We start from the raw sequence: 18,827 nt of genomic DNA on the forward strand, positions 1-18,827 counted from the left end.
GAATTGACGTCACGGGGAAGGGGTGGCCCCGGAAGTGCGTCAGCCTCGCCCCGTCGGCGACTCGCTCGGCCGCCGCCATCTTGCGGGCTTGTCGTACCGTCCGTGAGGGGACACCGCTTTGACCCGCACTGCTCACTTACATCGAGGCGGACTGGCAGCCCTGAGCGTCGCAGTCATGCCGGCTGGACCCGTGCAGGCGGTGCCTCCGCCACCGCCCGCGGCCGCCGAGCCCAAACAGGTACCGTGACCTCCGCCCCTCGACCGGCAGCTCGAGTTTAGGCCTGGGCCCTCCCCTCCGGCGCGGGCGTTCCTCACTTGGGCAGGAAGAAGCGGCCTCTTGGGAGGGTTGGAGGGACTCCAACTCCCAGCAGGCAGCGCGCTTCCCGCCGGCCTTCTGGTAGCGAAACCCGCTTGCTAGAACAACGGTTCTCAAAGTGTGGTTCGCGGACCAGTAGCGCAGCAGCATCACCCGGGAGCTTATTAGAAATGCTGAGTTTCCACCCTAGTCTTTCTGAATCACAGTCTGCATTTCACTAAGATCCCAAGGCGATTCATTAAAGTTTGAGAAGCACTGATCAGGTGCATCCACCTGTTTTCTGTGGTAGTCGGGCCTACCGGCCCTCCAGCCTTTACCCAGGAATCCCTAATTTCCCGGCCTGCACGGTTCATCTTCGAACGTTAATTGTCAGCATCTGCTTTCTGCCCAGACACCATGCCAGGCGACGATGTTACTGGAATAAATGAAGCACAACTCCTGCTTTAGGGAACTCACAGACTAGTGGGGAGACAGAAGTGAATACTCAATAAATGTTTATTATCTCAACCACAGTAAATGATACAGTTCCAGCCAGCCCTTAGGTCTCAGCTAAAACGTGCATGAGTAATTACTGTGTGTTATGCCCTGTAGTAGGAGTGTCAAGTACAAAGGAGACAGAAATTTTAATCAACGTCGCTTTGTTGGGGTAGAGGGGAGGTTAAGGTAGGTGAAGCCCCCAGAAGTGAGAGGGAAATGGCGTTTAGAAGGATGAATTCATTCAGCAAACACTTATTGAGCATATACTGTATGCTGACCACTGCAAGTACCTATGTATCGTTGGTGTTTTCCCAGTCACTTGAGAAAACAAAGAACCGAATTTTGGGGACCCCTAACACTATAGGGTAGGAGGTGAAACAGGAGCCAGGAGAGAAACTTGAATGAAATGGTGAAAAAGGAAAGACGGGTAAGAATGGGACCTGGGAGTTGAGAGTTTTGTGAAGGGGTGGTCACTGGTCACATGGCCAGATAATCACTGGAGTTAGCTATAGGCTGTGGTTGTTGGCTTTTGTCAAGAGCACTTGAAATGAATGGGGACCAAATGGGACCTAATGCCAGGTGAGGAAGTGGAACAGCAAGACTGAGAGAGCTCAGGGTGTTTAGCTACCAGAGGAAGAAGGAGAGAAGGCAGTAGCAGAAAGAAACTTGAGAGCAGGGGAGAAGCTTTGTTTTTCTGAAATGAAATACTTGACCCTTTGTTTACTGAAAGAAGCTGGTGAGGAAAGAATATTGGAACTGAAGGGACAATTAATGTTGAGTATTCCAGTGTAGTGTCACAAAACATTTGAACATTGGTACTATGGTATGGTTACAGAGGGAAAGGGCATTCACAGCAGGAGTGGCCAGCAAGGAGTTTTCCATTTCTTTATTTAGCAAACAGTTGTTAAATATCCCATATCAGGTGCATCCTTGGGTGGGGGGAAACACACATGGCCTTCTGGATTCTGGAACATGGTTTCTCAGAATATGGTCAGATTTCTCCTTGTATCTGAATCACCTGAGCACTTAGTAAAAATGCAGATTCCCAGTGTCATTGAGAACTGAGACCGTCTAGCTGGGAGGAGCCAGGGCAGCTACTCTTCACTGATTCTTTGGGAGAGTCCCATGCAAGCACAGAGTAGTTAAGAGAACCATGCTTCTGGAGCAGAGGTTCCGAACTCAAGGAGAGTCTATGGGAGAGAGTCTGTATTCTCAATAATACACTAGAGGAGTTTAATGATGGGGATCCCGTGCCAAAACAGGCACTTCATGACCTTTTTTTTCCTATTTTCTCAGCCCACAGAAGAAGAAGCATCTTCAAAGGAGGATTCTACCCCTTCTAAGCCAGTGGTGGGGATTATTTACCCTCCTCCAGAGGTGAGGAATATCGTTGACAAGACTGCCAGCTTTGTGGCCAGGTAACATAGCTACTCCTGCTTGTGTGGGTGGATTTTGTCCAAAGAGATCCTGAATCCATACAAGAGTATTACCTGGGATTTTAGAGTGGCATTGTCGAGTTAGGCCTGTTAATTTATGTAAAACCACAATGTGGTCTGAGGTAGACAGTGGGCAGAACTGGCGTCTGTGACATAGAATGGCAGTGGCAGAGTACAAGTCCCACTCAGCTCCAGAGTCACTGGCAACCTGTGCTTCCACAATGGGCCTGAATCAGTGCCTGGTAAGCTGCTTTGTCGTGGGTAATGCATGTCTGTGTCTGAGCTGCTGGCCTGAAGAAGACAAAAAAGGGAGTTGATCATTCTCATTGTACAAGGACAGCATTCCTTTGACCCATCTGCAAAATGGAATAACGTGCCACCTCAGTTTTTGTGAGGCAGGAGTGAGGTAATGGGACTGAATGAAATTCAGGTACATCATGTAGGTATTAGTTCAGATGACATAAAAATCAGTTTGATTTCCTCTTGTCCCTCCCCAGCATACTTATACACACTTTTTCTAATGGACTCGTCTTGATGACCACTTGACTCCAAAGGTCAACACATCCCTTAGTTTAGGACATTTCAAGTATTCCTTTGGCAGCCAGCCGGCCACACCCAGCCTACAGATCTTTTGTTTGTTCTCAGCAATGTATTTTTTTTTTTAACTTTTGAATTAGTTGCCACTGTTTAGAGATGAGATTGCACAGTAAATCTGGATTTCTGGCTTCTCTTAACATACTGGACAGCTCCTTGCACAGAAGCAGTAGCTGGCCCTGAGCAGACTACTGCCCTCAGTCAGGATGCATGCTCTCCAGGGGACCTCACCTTTAGCCTAAGGCAGCATCCCCATCACAATACAACTTTTAATGGGTCCTTCCCTTCCCAACCTCCCTATGAAGTGAAGCATAGAAAGAGGTTACTCTGAGTGATTTCTTTCACTGTATCAGGTTCCATGCAGACTGATCTTGTCACATTTCGAAGGCTTTGATTAACTTCGATATTGGGATAAACGGCTCTGTGCTTCATTGAACATTATCAGGCCATGTCTGATTGGCTTGTATTGTTTGTTTTATGAGGGAGAGGTAATTAGGTTTCTTCATTGATTTCCGCTTGGAGGAGGTACTGGGTATTGAACCTAGGACCTCTTGGGTGCTGAGCATGCGCTCTACCACTTGAGATATACCCTTCCCCCAGGCCATGTCAGATTTAGGGCAGCAGGTGTTGTGTTTATGATAAGTTTGTTTTCTCATAGCAGCACTCATTCGTCTCTTCCCCTGATATTTTGAAAACAGAAGAAATAGGGAAAGGATGTTAGAATAAGAATCACCACAATCTCACGACCAGAATAGTTTCTACCAGCTGTTTTCACTCTTTCCTGTTTCCTTCTGGCTCTTGGCATCCTTTTTTAGGTCCTTGTAATACTAGCAGAGATACTTTCACATCCTGCTTTTTCCTTTTGTACTGTGTTGTAAGCATTTTCCTGTGTTGCTCCATGGTCTGTCGCTGCGTGGTCCTCTCTGAAGCGGATGCAGCATGTTGAGGTGACAGGCCTTCCTTGACTTGGCCGACTCCTCTGTATTTCCCTTTGAGAGTGTTTCCAACATTTCAGTTTGGCAAATGAAGCTGTGGGGAAGTCTGAGCATTTTCTTTCCCTTGTCGATTGTTTCCTTAGGAGAAAATTCTATGCGCCACATTACTGGCTCAAAGAGTGTTTTTAAAGATTTCCTAAACATTTTGCCAAGTTACTTTCCCATAATTTTGTGCTAGCCACAGAAATAAAAGGCTGTCCAACTTTCCTTAATAGAAAATCTATATATTATATCCATATCCCTAGGTTTATTTTTGATGATTGCCTTTTAGGCATTTCTAAAATCTGTGGCCTTGCTTTTGTTTACATTGCAATGAAGGGACAGAGCAGCATGTCACTCTGGGCTAAAGCAAGCATACAGGACCCTCTGCTTTACTTTTGTTGGGTTCCCAGGTATCAGGTGGTGGAGCATACAGTAAAAATTACCGACCCAGTGTGGTTTTCCAAAAGTTTTTTTTTTTTCTCAGTAGGTTTAGTCTTCCTATCCCTGCATTTTCCTGCCAAGAAACTGAAGTGGAAATTACCCTTCAAAAGTCCCACCAGCTGGGTTGAGTCAGAATCATGTCTTTTTCTGATGAAATGTATTCCGTGTGTTAGAGAATATAAGTCTAAAATTCACATTAAGCTAACTTAAAGCAACGGAGTAGCTTGGAATGAACATGCCTGCCTTCTTGTCGTTTTGTCTTTCAGATTATTCCCAGATGTGGTGAGGTTATGGCTTAGGAGGCGATGGTAGAGGAGACAACCAGAGCCCCCTTTTCTAGCAGCCCTTTGTGTGGTGGGCTAGTTGCAGTATTTAAGTGTGCGTTCACCCTCCTCCTTGTGTGTGGTTTGCATTATTTAAGGAGGGGGAAGAATGCTTCTTCCTCAAGCATGAGGTTCCAGTTAGACTAATATGCTGTCACATTGAACCTCATGGTGTTTGTCACACTGCAGAGTGTGACCAGGACTTGCAGAGGAGCTGTGGTGGCTAAACTGGAGCACAGCATTACCTGCACCTCTCCTATCTCCTGCCCTCTCTTCAACTGACGGGGCCACAGTATGAAAATCTGAAAAGAGTGGAATGACTTGGCTGTTGCCAGCCTCTGGAGCCATCCCTTGGTGTATCTGGGGCACCTCTGAGTGCAGGGCTCTGGTGGGAGGAGTGATGGAAGCCCCACGGACATCTGATACCCAGATCGTCTCTAGTGTTTACAGGACAGCCCCTTCTAGCCTTCATAGGAGTAATGGCCCCTTGGTTTGCAGGCCACTGTGTGATTCAAAAAGACTTTGACATCTTCTTAACTAATTTGATCTCAGTTATTCAAAGTCTAGAGAGAAGGTGGTGTTAGCTTGATTTTACACATGGGAAAGCAAGTTTAAGAGAAGTTTGATAGCTTGGTAAGTTGGTACTGAACCCAAAACTAGAACGAGTCCGAATCTTGTGTCTTTAAGGTTAGTGCACTTCCTGACAGATACAGGTGTTGTGTACATGTGACACCTTGAAATATTACTGTTGGGACTCTAAAAATCAGGATTCCCTACACATGATGAGAGGGACATTTTTCATTATTTTGAGGGTTTTAAGACACGCAAACTGGGGACATTGGCTGTATGTGGGAAATTGTCCCAGATACAGAGAGAGATGGGAGACTTCCTTGCTGATGTTACTGCTTCCCTGAATGTGCCTTACACAGCAGCATGGGTCTGGGTCCTTGGGGAGCAGTGTTTCCTGTGTGAGCCTCACCCAGTAGTAAATGAGGTGATTTTAGCCTGTACATAGACAAGGCATTAAATCACTTTGTCTACATTTTCTTTTTTCTTTTTTTTTTTTTTTTTCAATCCTTCTTGTTCCCCAAGGGACAGTTTCAGTTTGGTGCTAGGATATCTTTTAACATGTCTCTAGCACTCAGTCATCCTCCTTTTTAACTAAGAACTGGCTTCAGTGTCAGCAAACTTCAAGCTAAACTTTTAACAATATTACTTTGTTTTCACTGTATTGAATTGCATGACTGTTTTGTTAGTACAGCCATACTGATTTTTACTTGAAGTAGTAATATATGCCTTCCCTTTTAAGTACATTTTGTCGGGGGTGGTAATTAGGTTTACTTATTTATTTATTTTTATACGAGGTACTGGGGATTAAACCCAGGACCCTGTGTATGCTAAGCATATGCTGTACTGCTTGAGCTATACCCTCCCCACTTAAGTACTTTTTTTTTAAGTAAATAAATTTCATTGAAAGGAAAAAGCAGTAGTCCAGATTGTCTTGAAAATAGCAAGACTGGCAGAGTAGCTGCTGGAGTGACGGAGGAGGCCTGGGTAGACCACAGGAGGCAGGTGACACTGGCCACTGACGCCAGGAGTCTCGAGGTGGACCTCTGCTGTGTTGAGGGACAGGCTGGTTTGAGTGATGGGTGGTGGCAAGAATGGGGATTGGGTGGGCCGTGTTCTGGTCTAAGCAGTTGCAAGGGTTGTAGTGTTAATGCTTCTCTTTTTTCTCCTTTCTAGGAACGGACCTGAATTTGAAGCTAGGATACGACAGAATGAAATCAACAATCCCAAGTTCAACTTCCTGAACCCCAACGACCCTTACCATGCCTACTACCGCCACAAGGTCAGCGAGTTCAAGGAGGGGAAGGCTCAGGAGCCCTCGGCCGCCATCCCCAAGGTCATGCAGCAGCAGCAGCAAGCCACCCAGCAGCAGCTGCCCCAGAAGGTTGGAGCCAGCCCCTCCCCTCACTTCCCCAGGACTGAGAGTGGCCGGGACAGGGAGGGGGAGATAATGAACTCTGCTGTCTAAGCCTCACAACCACCCATGGAGAGACATGAGGTCTTTATCCCCACCTTACAGAGGGAGACATTGAAGCTCAGACAGCAAAGTATTGCTGACACTTGGCATTTGCTGAATGCTGCTTGTCAAGCTCTATGCTCAGTGCTTTAGGAGCCTTGTCTCATTGGTGCCTCATAGGAGCTGCGTGAGGAGGCCAGCAAAATGACCATGTGACAGATGAGGAATCTAAGGCTCGAGAAGTGTGATTACCCACAGAGTCAGGACCCTGAAGTCCATGCTCTCAGCCTCTACTCTTTACCTTGACCGTGGTATGAGGGCAGTGCCACAGTGTGGCATGTGGACCTGTTCTTGTGCCATCTCTCCTGTCTCACCTTCCCAGGCCCCTCTGTCTGGCCTGCCCTAATACCTCCTTAGCACTAGGGACGATTAAGGCTGTCCGTGAGGACAGGAAGGGCCCACACATTTTGCCTTCTGTGTAAACTTGGACTGGTCCCTTCTCTGCTTCACTCCTGAACCATGGTGGCAAAGGCTACCCCCGGTTTTATAGTGGGATATAAAGGTTGAAGTAGGTTCTGAGACCCTGTGTTACAATTTACTACTCTTGGGGCTTTAGGCAACCTCAGTTTTCTTATGTATAAAAATAATTCACAGTAGTTGTTCTGTCCACCTTGTGGTTCGTTTGGAGGCCAGATGAGGTAACGGATGTGGAAGTCTCCTGTCTGGTGGGGTCCTCTGCACACGTGTAGGGCTTACTACATCCTCCGTCTCCCTTGGGTGGGGTTTAATAAGCTGTGTTCCTGTTGAATCTTTTGCCGCCTGGTTTTGATCCTCAGGTTTCAGGGCAGCAGCAGAGATACAGAGGGGCATGGATCTCACTCAAAAAGCCAGTCAGGGAGTTGAGGCCTCAGTTGGCCAAGAAATTGGTGCTCTTGTGAATTAGTATTCTCTCACACCATGTTCCGGCAGCATGCGCGTGATTAACAGAAGCATAGAGGTCTGTGCCATCCTGCTGGGGGTGTGTTCTCGCCCCTCTTCTGGAACCAGTCCACTTTGTGTCTCTTGCCTCACATTCCCTTTGCATCTTAGGTCCAAGCCCAGGTGATCCAAGAGACCATCGTGCCCAAAGAACCCCCTCCTGAGTTTGAGTTCATCGCAGACCCCCCCTCCATCTCAGCCTTCGACCTGGACGTGGTGAAGCTGACGGCTCAGTTTGTGGCCAGGAATGGCCGCCAGTTTCTGACCCAGCTGATGCAGAAAGAGCAGCGCAACTACCAGTTTGACTTCCTTCGCCCGCAACACAGCCTCTTCAACTACTTCACGAAGCTGGTGGAACAGTACACCAAGGTGCCTGGGCAGGGCAGGGGCTGGGTTCTGGGCCTGGCCAGGGAAGGGAGGCATCTTACCATTAGCACTCTCTCCACTCACTGTCTGCAAGGACACCACTCCTTTGTGGGACCCTCAGGCAGATGTTAAAAATCCCAATTCAGTATAAAGTCTTGATTTCTATTCAGTTTTCCTGTTAAATGCAACATAGACTGCTATTTCTAAAGGGAAAGGAAACACATAATTGGTAACTGCCATTAGGTGAGTGCCTGCTGTATGACAAGGGCCAGTGGTGCTAGCCACTTAGGAGGATGTTTAAAGTTTCAGTTGCCTGGATCAGGGCCTGAGAAGGAGGCCTTAATAATTGCCTCCTGATTACCTAATGTAGTAGTCCTCACAGGAGTCCGTAAGGTAAGTGCTTTCCTCCCTGTCTCAAAAGCAGAAACAAGCTCAGAGAGATGAAGTACTTAGTCATAGTCTCTCAGCTAATAAGTAGCAGTACTGAGATTTAAACCAGCGTTTGACTCTAAAACCTATACTGTTTTTCACCCTAAAAAGTATCTTGAGTTACAAATATCATTTAAATAGATATTGGGAAAATATTTAACATGAGTAGGTATAGCCAGTACTTATATAGAATCTTCTCATTTAATCCTTAGTAGTCCGTAAGGTAGCCACTCTTATTATATTCATTTTGCAGAAGAGGAAACTGAGGCACAGAGAAGTTAACTTGGCCAGGGTCACATAGCTAGGAGGTTGCAGAGCTGGGACTTGAGTTCTGGCATTTTAATTCCAGACCCTTAGATCTTAATTACCATGCTACACTGTTGCAATCAAGATTCCGGACAAGTCAGTAGTGGTATTTAAAATAAATCAGATCACTGATTTATTGCCAAATAAGCTGGTATAGATTTGCCTGTGGCACATTTTTCTTGCTACACACATGGTGAAGGTTGTCTTCCCTTTTTTGTGGCATGGTCTGCACATCTGTTTTTGATATCTAGAGGCACTATGTTAAAGATTTGACTTGAAAGGTTATGTAATGATTTCCTCTTAACTTCGTTCACTCTAAGTATGTAACTAGAAAGAATTACAGAAATGTTTGTGTTTAGAAAAGGGCTAAGTCCAGAAGCTAAGACAGTAGCTAAAATAACACTCATTCAAGGCCCAAGGGTTACTGTAATTACACAGTATCAATTTTTAAGTGAGCCCTGGGTTAATCTCCCTTGTGGCCTGCTTCCAGGGTTAAAGGTTCCCCAGATTCCATTTGTGTGTGTGTGTGTGTGTGTGTGTGTGTGTGTGTGTTTTAATCCCCAATTTCCCTCTTATATTGGTCAGGATCCTCCAGAAAACCAGTGGGGGATTGTGTGTGTGTGTGTGTGTGTGTCACACACACACAGAAGTGATTTATTTTAAGTAATTGGCTCACACAATATGGAGGCTGGCAAGTCCAAACTCTGCAGGCTGGGCCAGGAGACTAGAGATCCAAGGGAGAGCCAGCATTATAGTTTTAAGTCCAAAGACCAGGCTGGAGAATCCTCTCTTCCTGTGAAGAGGTCAGGTTTTTTTGTTGTTGTTCTTGTTTCTTTTCAGGCCTTCAACTGACTGGATGAGGCCCAACCACACTGGAGGGCCCAGATCCCTTTATAGTCTGTTAACTTTCCTATGACTTCTTCCTCAGAAACTTGGGTATTGACATTTAGGACTCTGTTCTGAGGGCACTGGTGTCTGTCTCTAGCCATGGGAACTCTAGGGGCAGATGGATTCCCGGGGAAGAGGTACAGGGAGGATGGAGTGGAGCTGAGCTGCTTTCCCAGTGACAGTAGGTACTGTTGGGGCAGTTGGACAGACTGACTGTTTTGAAAAAAGCCAGTGTTCGTTCTCAGCAAATATGCTTTGAGTGTCAGAGACTGTTATGATCCAAGGACAGAAATCTCTTGTCTTTGTGGAGACTGGTCTAGCAAGGGGGCAACAAGCAAGTATAATGTCAGTGTATGTCAGATAGAGATACATACTGTGGAGGAAATGCTAAAGAGGAAGCAGGGGATGGAAATCTAGGGAAATGGGGCCTGTCTTCAATAAAGTCATCAGGGGGTCTGGTGGCATGCAGGGGAGGGTAGGGGCCAATCTGCCCCCTGAGAGCGTTCGTTGCTGACTGTGTTGGGTGAGCTGGTAGTGGTTTTGCATACTTTCCTGCTAATCTTTGCAACTTTTTTAGTTAACAGTGCCAAGTTTTGTGGTGGTGTCACCATTTTGTAGAAGGAGACCAAGTTACAGAGGTTAAGTAACTTGCCCAAAGTCCAAGTGGAGCTGGGACTGGGTCCCAAAATCCCTTGCTCTCCTTTCTCCTGTGCCTTTTCCACAGGCCCAGGAAGGCCACTTCTTTGTCCTGTGTTGTGCTGCATTGATGGTTGCTTTAACTGTTCTGTGTTTCAGATCTTGATTCCACCCAAAGGCTTATTTACCAAGCTGAAGAAAGAAGCAGAGAACCCCCGGGAAGTTTTGGACCAGGTAAATTGAATTTCTTATTATCAGTTGCTGTGGTGAAAGTTCTGTTGTGTGTTTGGAAGTAGTGTCCGAGTCAGTACGTTGTTATGCTCCAGACACAGTAGTGGTGGGAAGAAAGGCCGGGAGGCTACAAAGACCAAAGAAACCTAGATTCTCTGCTCCCCAACTTTCTGCTTTGCTCTCCGCTTCTCTCAGTCTCCTCTTTCCTTCCCTTACTAAGAAACCAGCTTTTGAAGGGGTGATAACTGTCTTTTGAAGCCCCAGGTTTTTAGAGTCAAGGAGAGAAGGCATATTGGTGTGGCAGTTCTGGATGGTTGCTTGAAGACTTCTGTTTTGCAGGCTCTCAGACTGCTGCTGCTTTTGTGGGCACTTGGTTGTCACACAGACTTCCTGGGAGGGAGTTGCTCACCCCTCGCCAACTCAAGCAGAAAGCGTTGAGGTTATAACAAGCAGCTGCCCTTGGGGCCCAGACAGAAGTTCTCTGGCATTTCAGATTTTCATCCTGTCCAAACTCTGGGCCTGACTGAAACCAGATACAAATACCACCGTTTGCTCCAGGAAGTTCCCCTTGTCGGCAGAGCAGCCTCCTGTTCTGAAGGAGATGCTGGCTTTGGTGAAGGCCTGGAGATGATAGCTTCATCAGGAGCAGACCCTGAGTCAGCTCAGCACTGCTGTTTTCCCCTCCCTTCAGGTGTGTTACCGGGTGGAGTGGGCCAAGTTTCAGGAGCGTGAGAGGAAGAAGGAAGAAGAGGAGAAGGAGAAGGAGCGGGTAGCCTATGCTCAGATTGACTGGCATGATTTTGTGGTGGTGGAAACGGTGGACTTCCAACCCAACGAGCAAGGTGGGTCTGTGAGGAAGGTGGATCTGTGACTCCAGTTGGGGAGCCAGAAGCTTGGAGCCGTCCTGAGAGCTCTTGTACAGCTGTCCCCAGGGAGCAGCGGAGTCCCTCAGGGTTCCATCAGTATCATTCATCTCTGCTTCCAAGAGACTTGATTTCTACCACATTGCCCCAGTTAAACCCAATTCAACAAATATTTAATGTGCCAGACCCTGAGTGGGCCTCTGGAGATAGGAGAGAAGTCAGACAACCCTCAGAGAGCTGACAGTGTAGAGAGGGCAGATAGATGGCCTTTGATCAAGACCATCTGTGGAGGCCTCCCTTTGACACTGGCTTACCCTTTGCCAGGGAACTTCCCTCCTCCCACCACCCCGGAGGAACTAGGGGCCCGAATCCTCATTCAGGAGCGCTATGAGAAGTTTGGGGAGAGTGAGGAAGTTGAGATGGAGGTCGAGTCTGATGAGGAGGACGAGAAACAGGAGAAGGCAGAGGAGCCTCCTTCCCAGCTGGACCAGGATACCCAAGTGCAAGACATGGATGAGGTATGTTCCTGGAAGGGCCTGCGGAGTGACTTTTTCCCCTGGAACCCAAGGAGATGGGAGTGCTCACCTCCAGAGTTAGAGGCCCAGGTCCCTTGTGAACCTCAAAAGGAAGCGTAGGTCCTGAATAAGGCATCCTGGTTGAGCAGCTGCGCAAGTCCAGGCAGCACAGAGCGTCTTTCCAGCTCGGGCAACAAAGATTCATTCACAATCAAGGGTCTGAAAGCTGTGCTGGCCCTGTTCTGTGACCTCCCTCCTTTGCCCAAAGGCCCTGCTCCCTACTGCCTCCAGGCTGGCTCTCAGTTAGGGGACCCTCTACACCCCGTTCTTGGATGCTTTTGAGCTTAGGCCCAAAATCATCAGCAATTCCCAGAGCTTTTCTAAGTGTAGCCTGTGCTTCCTTTCGGCCGCCTCTATCCCCTTCGAGCCAGAGTCTCCAGAGCCAAGCTGCTTTCCTCCCCTTGGAAAGAATTTGTGTGCAGCCTGAGAAGAAAGGCCCCTGTGTCTGTGGGAATTGACTTTTTCTCTCCCTCCCAGTATTGCTCCTTGAGCGGCTACCACTGAGCGCTGACTTGCCCCCCGTGTCCCTCCCCAGCATGTTAAGTGCCCTTGGCCTCCTGGGACTGCCTGGTGCCAGCTGCTGGAAATGCTTGGGCGGAGTGTTAGCACCACGGCCCCCAGTGCTCCCATTCATACTGAGAGGAAGCAGCTTGGCCAGCAGCCGGCTGGCCTCGGCTGCCCTGGGAGGCTTAGCACATGGATGCTGGCTGGCAGGGGCCTAGGCTCCTTGCCACCCTGAGAGCTGCCAGGGCTCAGCTTCAGGGGGGTGGCTTCCCAGTCCCCCTCTGAGTCCTGCCACTGCTTTGCTTTTCAGGGTTCAGATGATGAGGAAGAAGGGCAGAAAGTGCCCCCACCCCCAGAGACACCCATGCCGCCGCCTCTGCCCCCAACTCCAGACCAGGTCATTGTCCGGAAAGACTATGACCCCAAAGGTAGATTCTGCTTTCCTGCCTCCGTGTTTCTCTCCATTTCTAGAAGGGCTGGAGGTGGCTTGTCATAAAGATATTGATAGCCCCTCTCATAGACTTTGTGGTGGGGAATGAAACTTAGTCATTTCTGGTGCTCTGGCGCCTTGTACAGTGCCAGGTACAGTGTGGCACTGAATAGATGGTGCACAGATGAAACTGCATTCTCTTAACCCAGGCGGGCACCCAGTGTTCTCAAGCATCTCTGTTGCCTTTTAGCTTCCAAGCCCCTGCCTCCAGCCCCAGCTCCAGATGAATACCTTGTGTCCCCCATCACTGGGGAGAAGATCCCTGCCAGCAAAATGCAAGAACACATGCGCATTGGGCTTCTTGACCCCCGTTGGCTGGAGCAGCGAGATCGCTCCATCCGTGAGAAGCAGAGTGACGATGAAGTGTATGCACCAGGTGAGGTGGGGGTTCCCTGCTGGGTTCACCTTTTTTTTGACTCAGCCGTAACTCACTTTGGCCATGGGAATCTCTAAGCTATAGTCAGCTTGCTTTAATCAAAAATAGAAAGTAACAACTGAAGTCAGCAAAAGCTTTTGAGGATAGGTACGCTATGAAGCTACAAAAGAACTCTGTTTTCTAAAAGGAATCTCCGTAGGATTCTTCCAAAAGTAGGCGCCTGTTGTTGATGGCATGTGCCCACTGGCATTCTAGAGCAAGATCTGACTATAGCTGGGAGGGCTGCTCATTCTTGGGGCTGTCATAGAATGAAGGCTCTGATTGCTGGAGTACGCTGAGTACCTTGAAATGAGACATGATGGTCCCTTGATTATGTAAGAAGCAGCACAACAGGGAGGGAGGGGACTGTCCCAGAGGCGGGACACCAGGCTTCAGTCCTCACTCTGCTACTTGCCACTCGTGTGACCCTGTTCTCTCAGTTGCCTTTCGTAAGTCAAGGGGTTGGACAAGCCCTGGTTTACAGGCTTAGTGCTGATTGGGCAGCCTTCCCTAGGCTTGGAGGGCAGACATGCTGCGATGGGACCCTGAGACAGCCTTCTCCCATGGGAACAGCCTCCCCCTACACCAGTAGAGCTGCTGTGTTGTCAGAAGGGTACCTGGTTTAGTTTTCCTTTCTGGCCCCCCCTCTATTCTGTGACTATATCCAGGTCTGGATATTGAGAGCAGCTTGAAACAGCTGGCCGAGCGGCGTACTGACATCTTTGGTGTAGAGGAAACGGCCATTGGTAAGAAGATTGGCGAGGAGGAGATCCAGAAGCCAGAGGAAAAGGTGCGGCTTAGATGGATCTTAGTGCCTTTCCTACTGTCAGACTCCCACACCTGGGCTCAGTTCCAGGAACCCTGACAAGCTGTGGCTTTGCTTTCCCGTGCAGGTGACCTGGGATGGCCACTCTGGCAGCATGGCCCGGACCCAGCAGGCTGCCCAGGCCAATATCACCCTCCAGGAGCAGATTGAAGCCATCCACAAGGCTAAGGGCTTGGTGCCGGAAGATGATACCAAAGAGAAGATCGGCCCCAGCAAGCCCAATGAAATCCCCCAGCAGCCACCACCTCCGTCTTCGGCCACCAACATCCCCAGCTCGGCTCCACCCATTACCTCTGTGCCCCGGCCACCCGCGGTTAGCCAGCAGCCACCTTGTGACTTGTCTTTTAGAGCTGGGTTCTTGGGGTTGGACACTATTGGATGCAAAGGGCACCTGTCTTACAGAGGGCCCAAATGCTGAGTAGGTTAAGTCGAGAGAAAAAGAATAACTTTTAATTAGAAGTGGGAACCTCCAGCCTGATGTTCCGTCTGTTGGAAGGAGGCAAGTGGTAAATATGAGAAGCAGGCTTGGGTCAGAGAAGGGCTGGAGGGCTTAATTGTGCTTCGAGGATTGCTGGCCTGACTCCCAGAGGCTAAGTCGAGGTCATTCTCTTTAGTGGCTTGCTCAGTGTCTGCCATGAACAGCTGGTTGAGTCCCAAGTGGGAGTGTCGCTCTGGGCCCCCTTGGTGTAGTTCCTGTCAGAGCCCGGTGTGAGGCCATGCTCTCAGCCCCAGGCCTCAAAGGCTGCAGGTGGCCGATTGCCAGCTGTGTGTGCCCTGAGAGTGCAGCCTTGACTTCTTGTGACCTGTGGATCCCCCTCCCCTACAGATGCCGCCTCCCGTCCGTACCACAGTTGTGTCTGCGGTACCTGTCATGCCCCGGCCCCCAATGGCTTCAGTGGTCAGACTGCCCCCTGGCTCGGTGATTGCCCCCATGCCGCCCATCATCCACGCGCCCAGGATCAACGTAGTGCCCATGCCTCCCTCGGCCCCTCCTATCATGGCACCCCGCCCACCACCCATGATCGTGCCAACAGGTCAGTGTCTTGTGGTTTTCCAAGCCACTGGGTCAGAACTGCAGACCAAGAGCTGTTAGCAGAGCAGTGGCTGATGGTAGTGCCAGCTGTTCCCAGCTGGGGGTCCAGTCCAAAGGAGATCCCTGAACTGGGAGCTGGGGGTTTAGGGCTCCTGTGGCTCAGGATGATAGGGCAGAGCTGGGATCTCTGCACCTAGAGGGGTCAGGCCGGGACAGGCAGAGGTCTGACGATGCTTGCTGTTGGCTGACACCCACTCCATCCATCAGTCCTGCTCCTCTTCCAGTTTCCTGCTACCCAATCTGGGCAGCCTCCCAAGTCCCCTTGCCAGAGAACTTGCTGGCTGCCAGACTCGGCAAGGAGTGGTCCTACACACCTCTGACTGGAGAAATGGGAAACCCTTGCAATCTCCCTTCTCTCTCCCCCAACCCTGAGTCCTGAACCCCTTCCCCCAACTCACACAGCTGCTTATTCCTGTCTTTGCAGCCTTTGTGCCCGCTCCACCTGTGGCTCCAGTCCCAGCTCCAGCCCCAATGCCACCTGTCCACCCTCCACCTCCCATGGAAGATGAGCCTGCCTCCAAGAAACTGAAGACTGAGGACAGCCTCATGCCTGAGGAAGAGTTCCTCCGCAGAAATAAGGTGTGTGATCCCAGAGTGCTGCTCACAGCCTGGAGTGTCTAGATGGGGTGTTTAGTCCTGCCCCAGTGCCATAATCCCCGGCCCACCCTATTCTGCCACAGTTTTGGCTTTTGAGGCCTAGGTCACCTGTTGGAGGCCTGTGAGGGCTTCTGAGCACACACTAGATGTGGGGTCAGTAGTCGGAGGAGTAGACAGCTGGTATGAGCTGTTGTAGAGGCCAGCACGGAGACCCAGCTGCACAGGCAGCAGGTGTCAAAGGGGCCCTGGACACTGGAGGATATCCTGGGTGCAGTTCTCAATTTCTTTCTGGCCTTCCCCACCAGCCCGGAGGAGACCCATGTGTTGTGGGGATCCTGTTGGGATATTGAAAATAAGGGGAGGTGGGAACCTTGGCATTGTCAGTGCCCAGGAAAGCCATTAGGCTCTAATGAGGATGCAGAAACAGCCCAGCCCTATTCCCCCAATGCATTTGACCAAATCTTTTTTTTTTTTTTCTTTTTGATGGTAATTTTATTTCTAGAGCACCTACTTGAGTGCCAGGTTAGAGCCCCGCATTTTATAGGTACTTGTCTGTTTAATGGTCACAACGGTATGGTTCAGCATTGTGATCACCACTTTACAGGCGTGGCATTGAGGTTCAGAGAGACATAGTTGGCAGGGAAGCTGAGTTGGGTACCCAGGTCTTCTGACCTTGCAGTCTTTCCCTCTTTGGTGCTTCTTGGGGCTTGCAGAGCATTTTCATGTCACTTGTTCAGCTCCAGACTCACCACGAGGCAAGATGAGGATTGTTTTAAATAAGAGAAACCAGTTCTTGAAAGGAGGAAGTGATTTGTTCTGAATCATAAGTGGTGTGAGTAGTGAATCAGGCCAGCGTCCAGGAGTCCTGATGGACTGCTGACATTGTCTAGACTGGCCCAGGACTAGGAGAGCATAGTTTCTGATTGTCTCAGGGCTCCCCAGGCATAATGGCCACCTTCTGTTTCGCAGGGTCCAGTGTCCATCAAAGTCCAAGTGCCCAACATGCAGGACAAGACAGAATGGAAACTGAATGGACAGGTGCTGGTCTTCACCCTCCCGCTCACCGACCAGGTATGAGTTGCTGCCATCAACTGGCATCAGGTGCAGGGGGAACCAAGGCGTCAGGGGAAGCTTTTTTCAGCTGACCTTAGCAAGGCAGTGACTGATCTCTTCTTGGTGTCCCATAGGTCTCTGTCATCAAGGTGAAGATTCACGAAGCCACAGGCATGCCAGCAGGGAAACAGAAGCTGCAGTATGAGGTGAGTTGGGTGTCTGGTCCTGCCTGTTGGGTCCTAATGCCTCTGTTGTCCCAGAAGCTAAATCCCTTGTGCTGTCAAAGGAGTATGGAGACACCTGGGTGTGGCCCTCTGAGTCCATCCTAGAAGTGATGCTGGCTGGGAGTGCTGGGGCAGTGTAGCCGGACAGGGTGAGGCTCTGGTGGGGTCACAGCACAGTCTTGTGTGCGGTCCACATACCTCAGTGGCTGGGTTGGAGGTCTAGGGACAAAACTTGAGAGTGTTCTGGTAGGTTTCTGTCCCAGTGGTGGAGCCATCCCAGTCAGTGTGGTCTCAGGTAGCCTGGCGTCATGCAGGGACACAGAGGTGATGTTCAACTCACCTTGTGCCTGCCAGGTCACACAGGGCTGCTGTGTTCTCCCTCTTTGGACTTTGACAAATCCCCATGCTGGGCTTCAGTTCTCTCCTCTGTAAAATGAGGTTGTTGGACTAGTTGACCACTAAAGTTCTTGTGGTTTGAGAGTCAGAATTCCATGGGGTTGGTCAGGGCCAACTTCTTGGGGTCTTGACAAAGGGAAAGAGCATGGCTTAGTAGAGAGGAAGGAAAAGCAAAGAATTCTGAGAGGAACCAGAAACCTTCACTCCCGCCCTGCGCCACTCTCTTTCCTGCCCTGCCTTCCTTCAAGCCCCTCTCTTCGCCTATGAGGCTGCTCAGTGTACTCAAGGTCGTTGCCCCAGACTGAGGCTCTCTCTATGTTTTCCAGGGCATTTTCATCAAGGATTCCAACTCACTGGCTTACTACAACATGGCCAATGGTGCCGTCATCCACCTGGCCCTCAAGGAGAGAGGCGGGAGGAAGAAGTAGAAGAGAAAAACCTGCTGTCATGTCCCAGCCAGTGCCGTTTTGCCTCTCCTGTCCCCTGCCCCTTGTCCCAGACCCAGAAGACCCTGCCTTGCACATTTGTTTTCCTCTTACTAAGTTTGGAAATTCAGTTGGTCCTGCAGAGTCCCCCCCCGCCACATTGATAAGAGAGGGCTTTCTCAGCCACTCTCCTTCCCAGTGGTCCCTGGATCCCTTTGTGTTCGGGTCTTGATTTGAGGGGATTCGTTTCTTGAGGCAGCCCCTTAGGAAATGTGAACCCAGGGATGTGCTGTAGGGTATTGTCATAGTGTCCAGTGGTGCTTGGCTGATAGATTGTTGTTATTGTCATTAATCATTTTGTACCTTGCCATGGGCTAATAAACCTCTTCGACCCTTCTCATGAATCAGTGTTATGAGACTTGTCTCTTGGCCGCCTGTGCCCTGTCCAGACCTAGGAGTATGGCACAGTGCCTTGTGGCTTCTCTTCTGCTCTGAGGAAGGCTGGGTTTAACTAAATTCTTGACTCTATTGAATCTTCTATGACTCTTTGTTAGATGTATTTATGTTGCCTTTTTAAAACATACAGGTCCTCCAAAGGCATAGCACCATACGTTTAACCAAACGCCTTCAGCGTGCCAGGACCGCAGGAGAGCGCGATCGGGTGGGATGCGGTTGCTGAGTCAGTGGGCAGCGTGCAGATGAGACTAGAGGGTAGTGGTTTCCTGTAAGCTGGGAGTCACTCATCTGATGAGTGACCTTGGGCGGGTGGCTTATCTCGAGTCAGTGCAAGTATGTGATGAGATTTTTTTTAAATATTTATTTTAAAAATACTTAATTGTGGCAAGGCCATGAACTACTTTAAGGACTTTATAAAATTTAACCAGTTTACTCTTTATTGTTTTAAGTACTTTATCAATTTTAACTCATGTTATCCTGATGTGAATA

At 49.4% G+C, this 18,827-nt stretch overlaps 1 protein-coding gene across 1 annotated transcript; it reads left to right on the forward strand.

Annotated features, from left to right (window-relative positions):
• The first annotated feature begins 42 nt into the window (after positions 1–42).
• Positions 43–18,286, forward strand: SF3A1 (splicing factor 3a subunit 1). The gene is made up of 16 exons (XM_006213511.4): positions 43–238; positions 2,090–2,211; positions 6,308–6,515; positions 7,677–7,934; positions 10,350–10,424; positions 11,113–11,263; positions 11,609–11,802; positions 12,674–12,791; positions 13,044–13,229; positions 13,937–14,058; positions 14,162–14,407; positions 14,921–15,128; positions 15,612–15,766; positions 16,754–16,855; positions 16,972–17,043; positions 17,784–18,286. The coding sequence occupies exons 1-16, from the start codon at positions 176–178 to the stop codon at positions 17,883–17,885; spliced, it is 2,382 nt and encodes a 793-aa protein (XP_006213573.1). The 5' UTR covers positions 43–175; the 3' UTR covers positions 17,886–18,286.
• The last annotated feature ends 541 nt before the right edge of the window (positions 18,287–18,827 follow it).

The sequence above is a fragment of the Vicugna pacos genome, chromosome 32, assembly GCF_048564905.1.
Source record: "Vicugna pacos chromosome 32, VicPac4, whole genome shotgun sequence".
Lineage (NCBI taxonomy): Eukaryota > Metazoa > Chordata > Mammalia > Artiodactyla > Camelidae > Vicugna > Vicugna pacos.

Coding starts and splice junctions, on each gene's coding strand:
- SF3A1 (XM_006213511.4), top strand. CDS start 176: ATGCCGGCTGGACCCGTGCAGGCGGTGCCTCCGCCACCGCCCGCGGCC. Junction 12,792..13,043: donor GAAAGACTATGACCCCAAAG/GTAGATTCTGCT, acceptor GTTGCCTTTTAG/CTTCCAAGCCCCTGCCTCCA. Junction 17,044..17,783: donor AACAGAAGCTGCAGTATGAG/GTGAGTTGGGTG, acceptor TATGTTTTCCAG/GGCATTTTCATCAAGGATTC.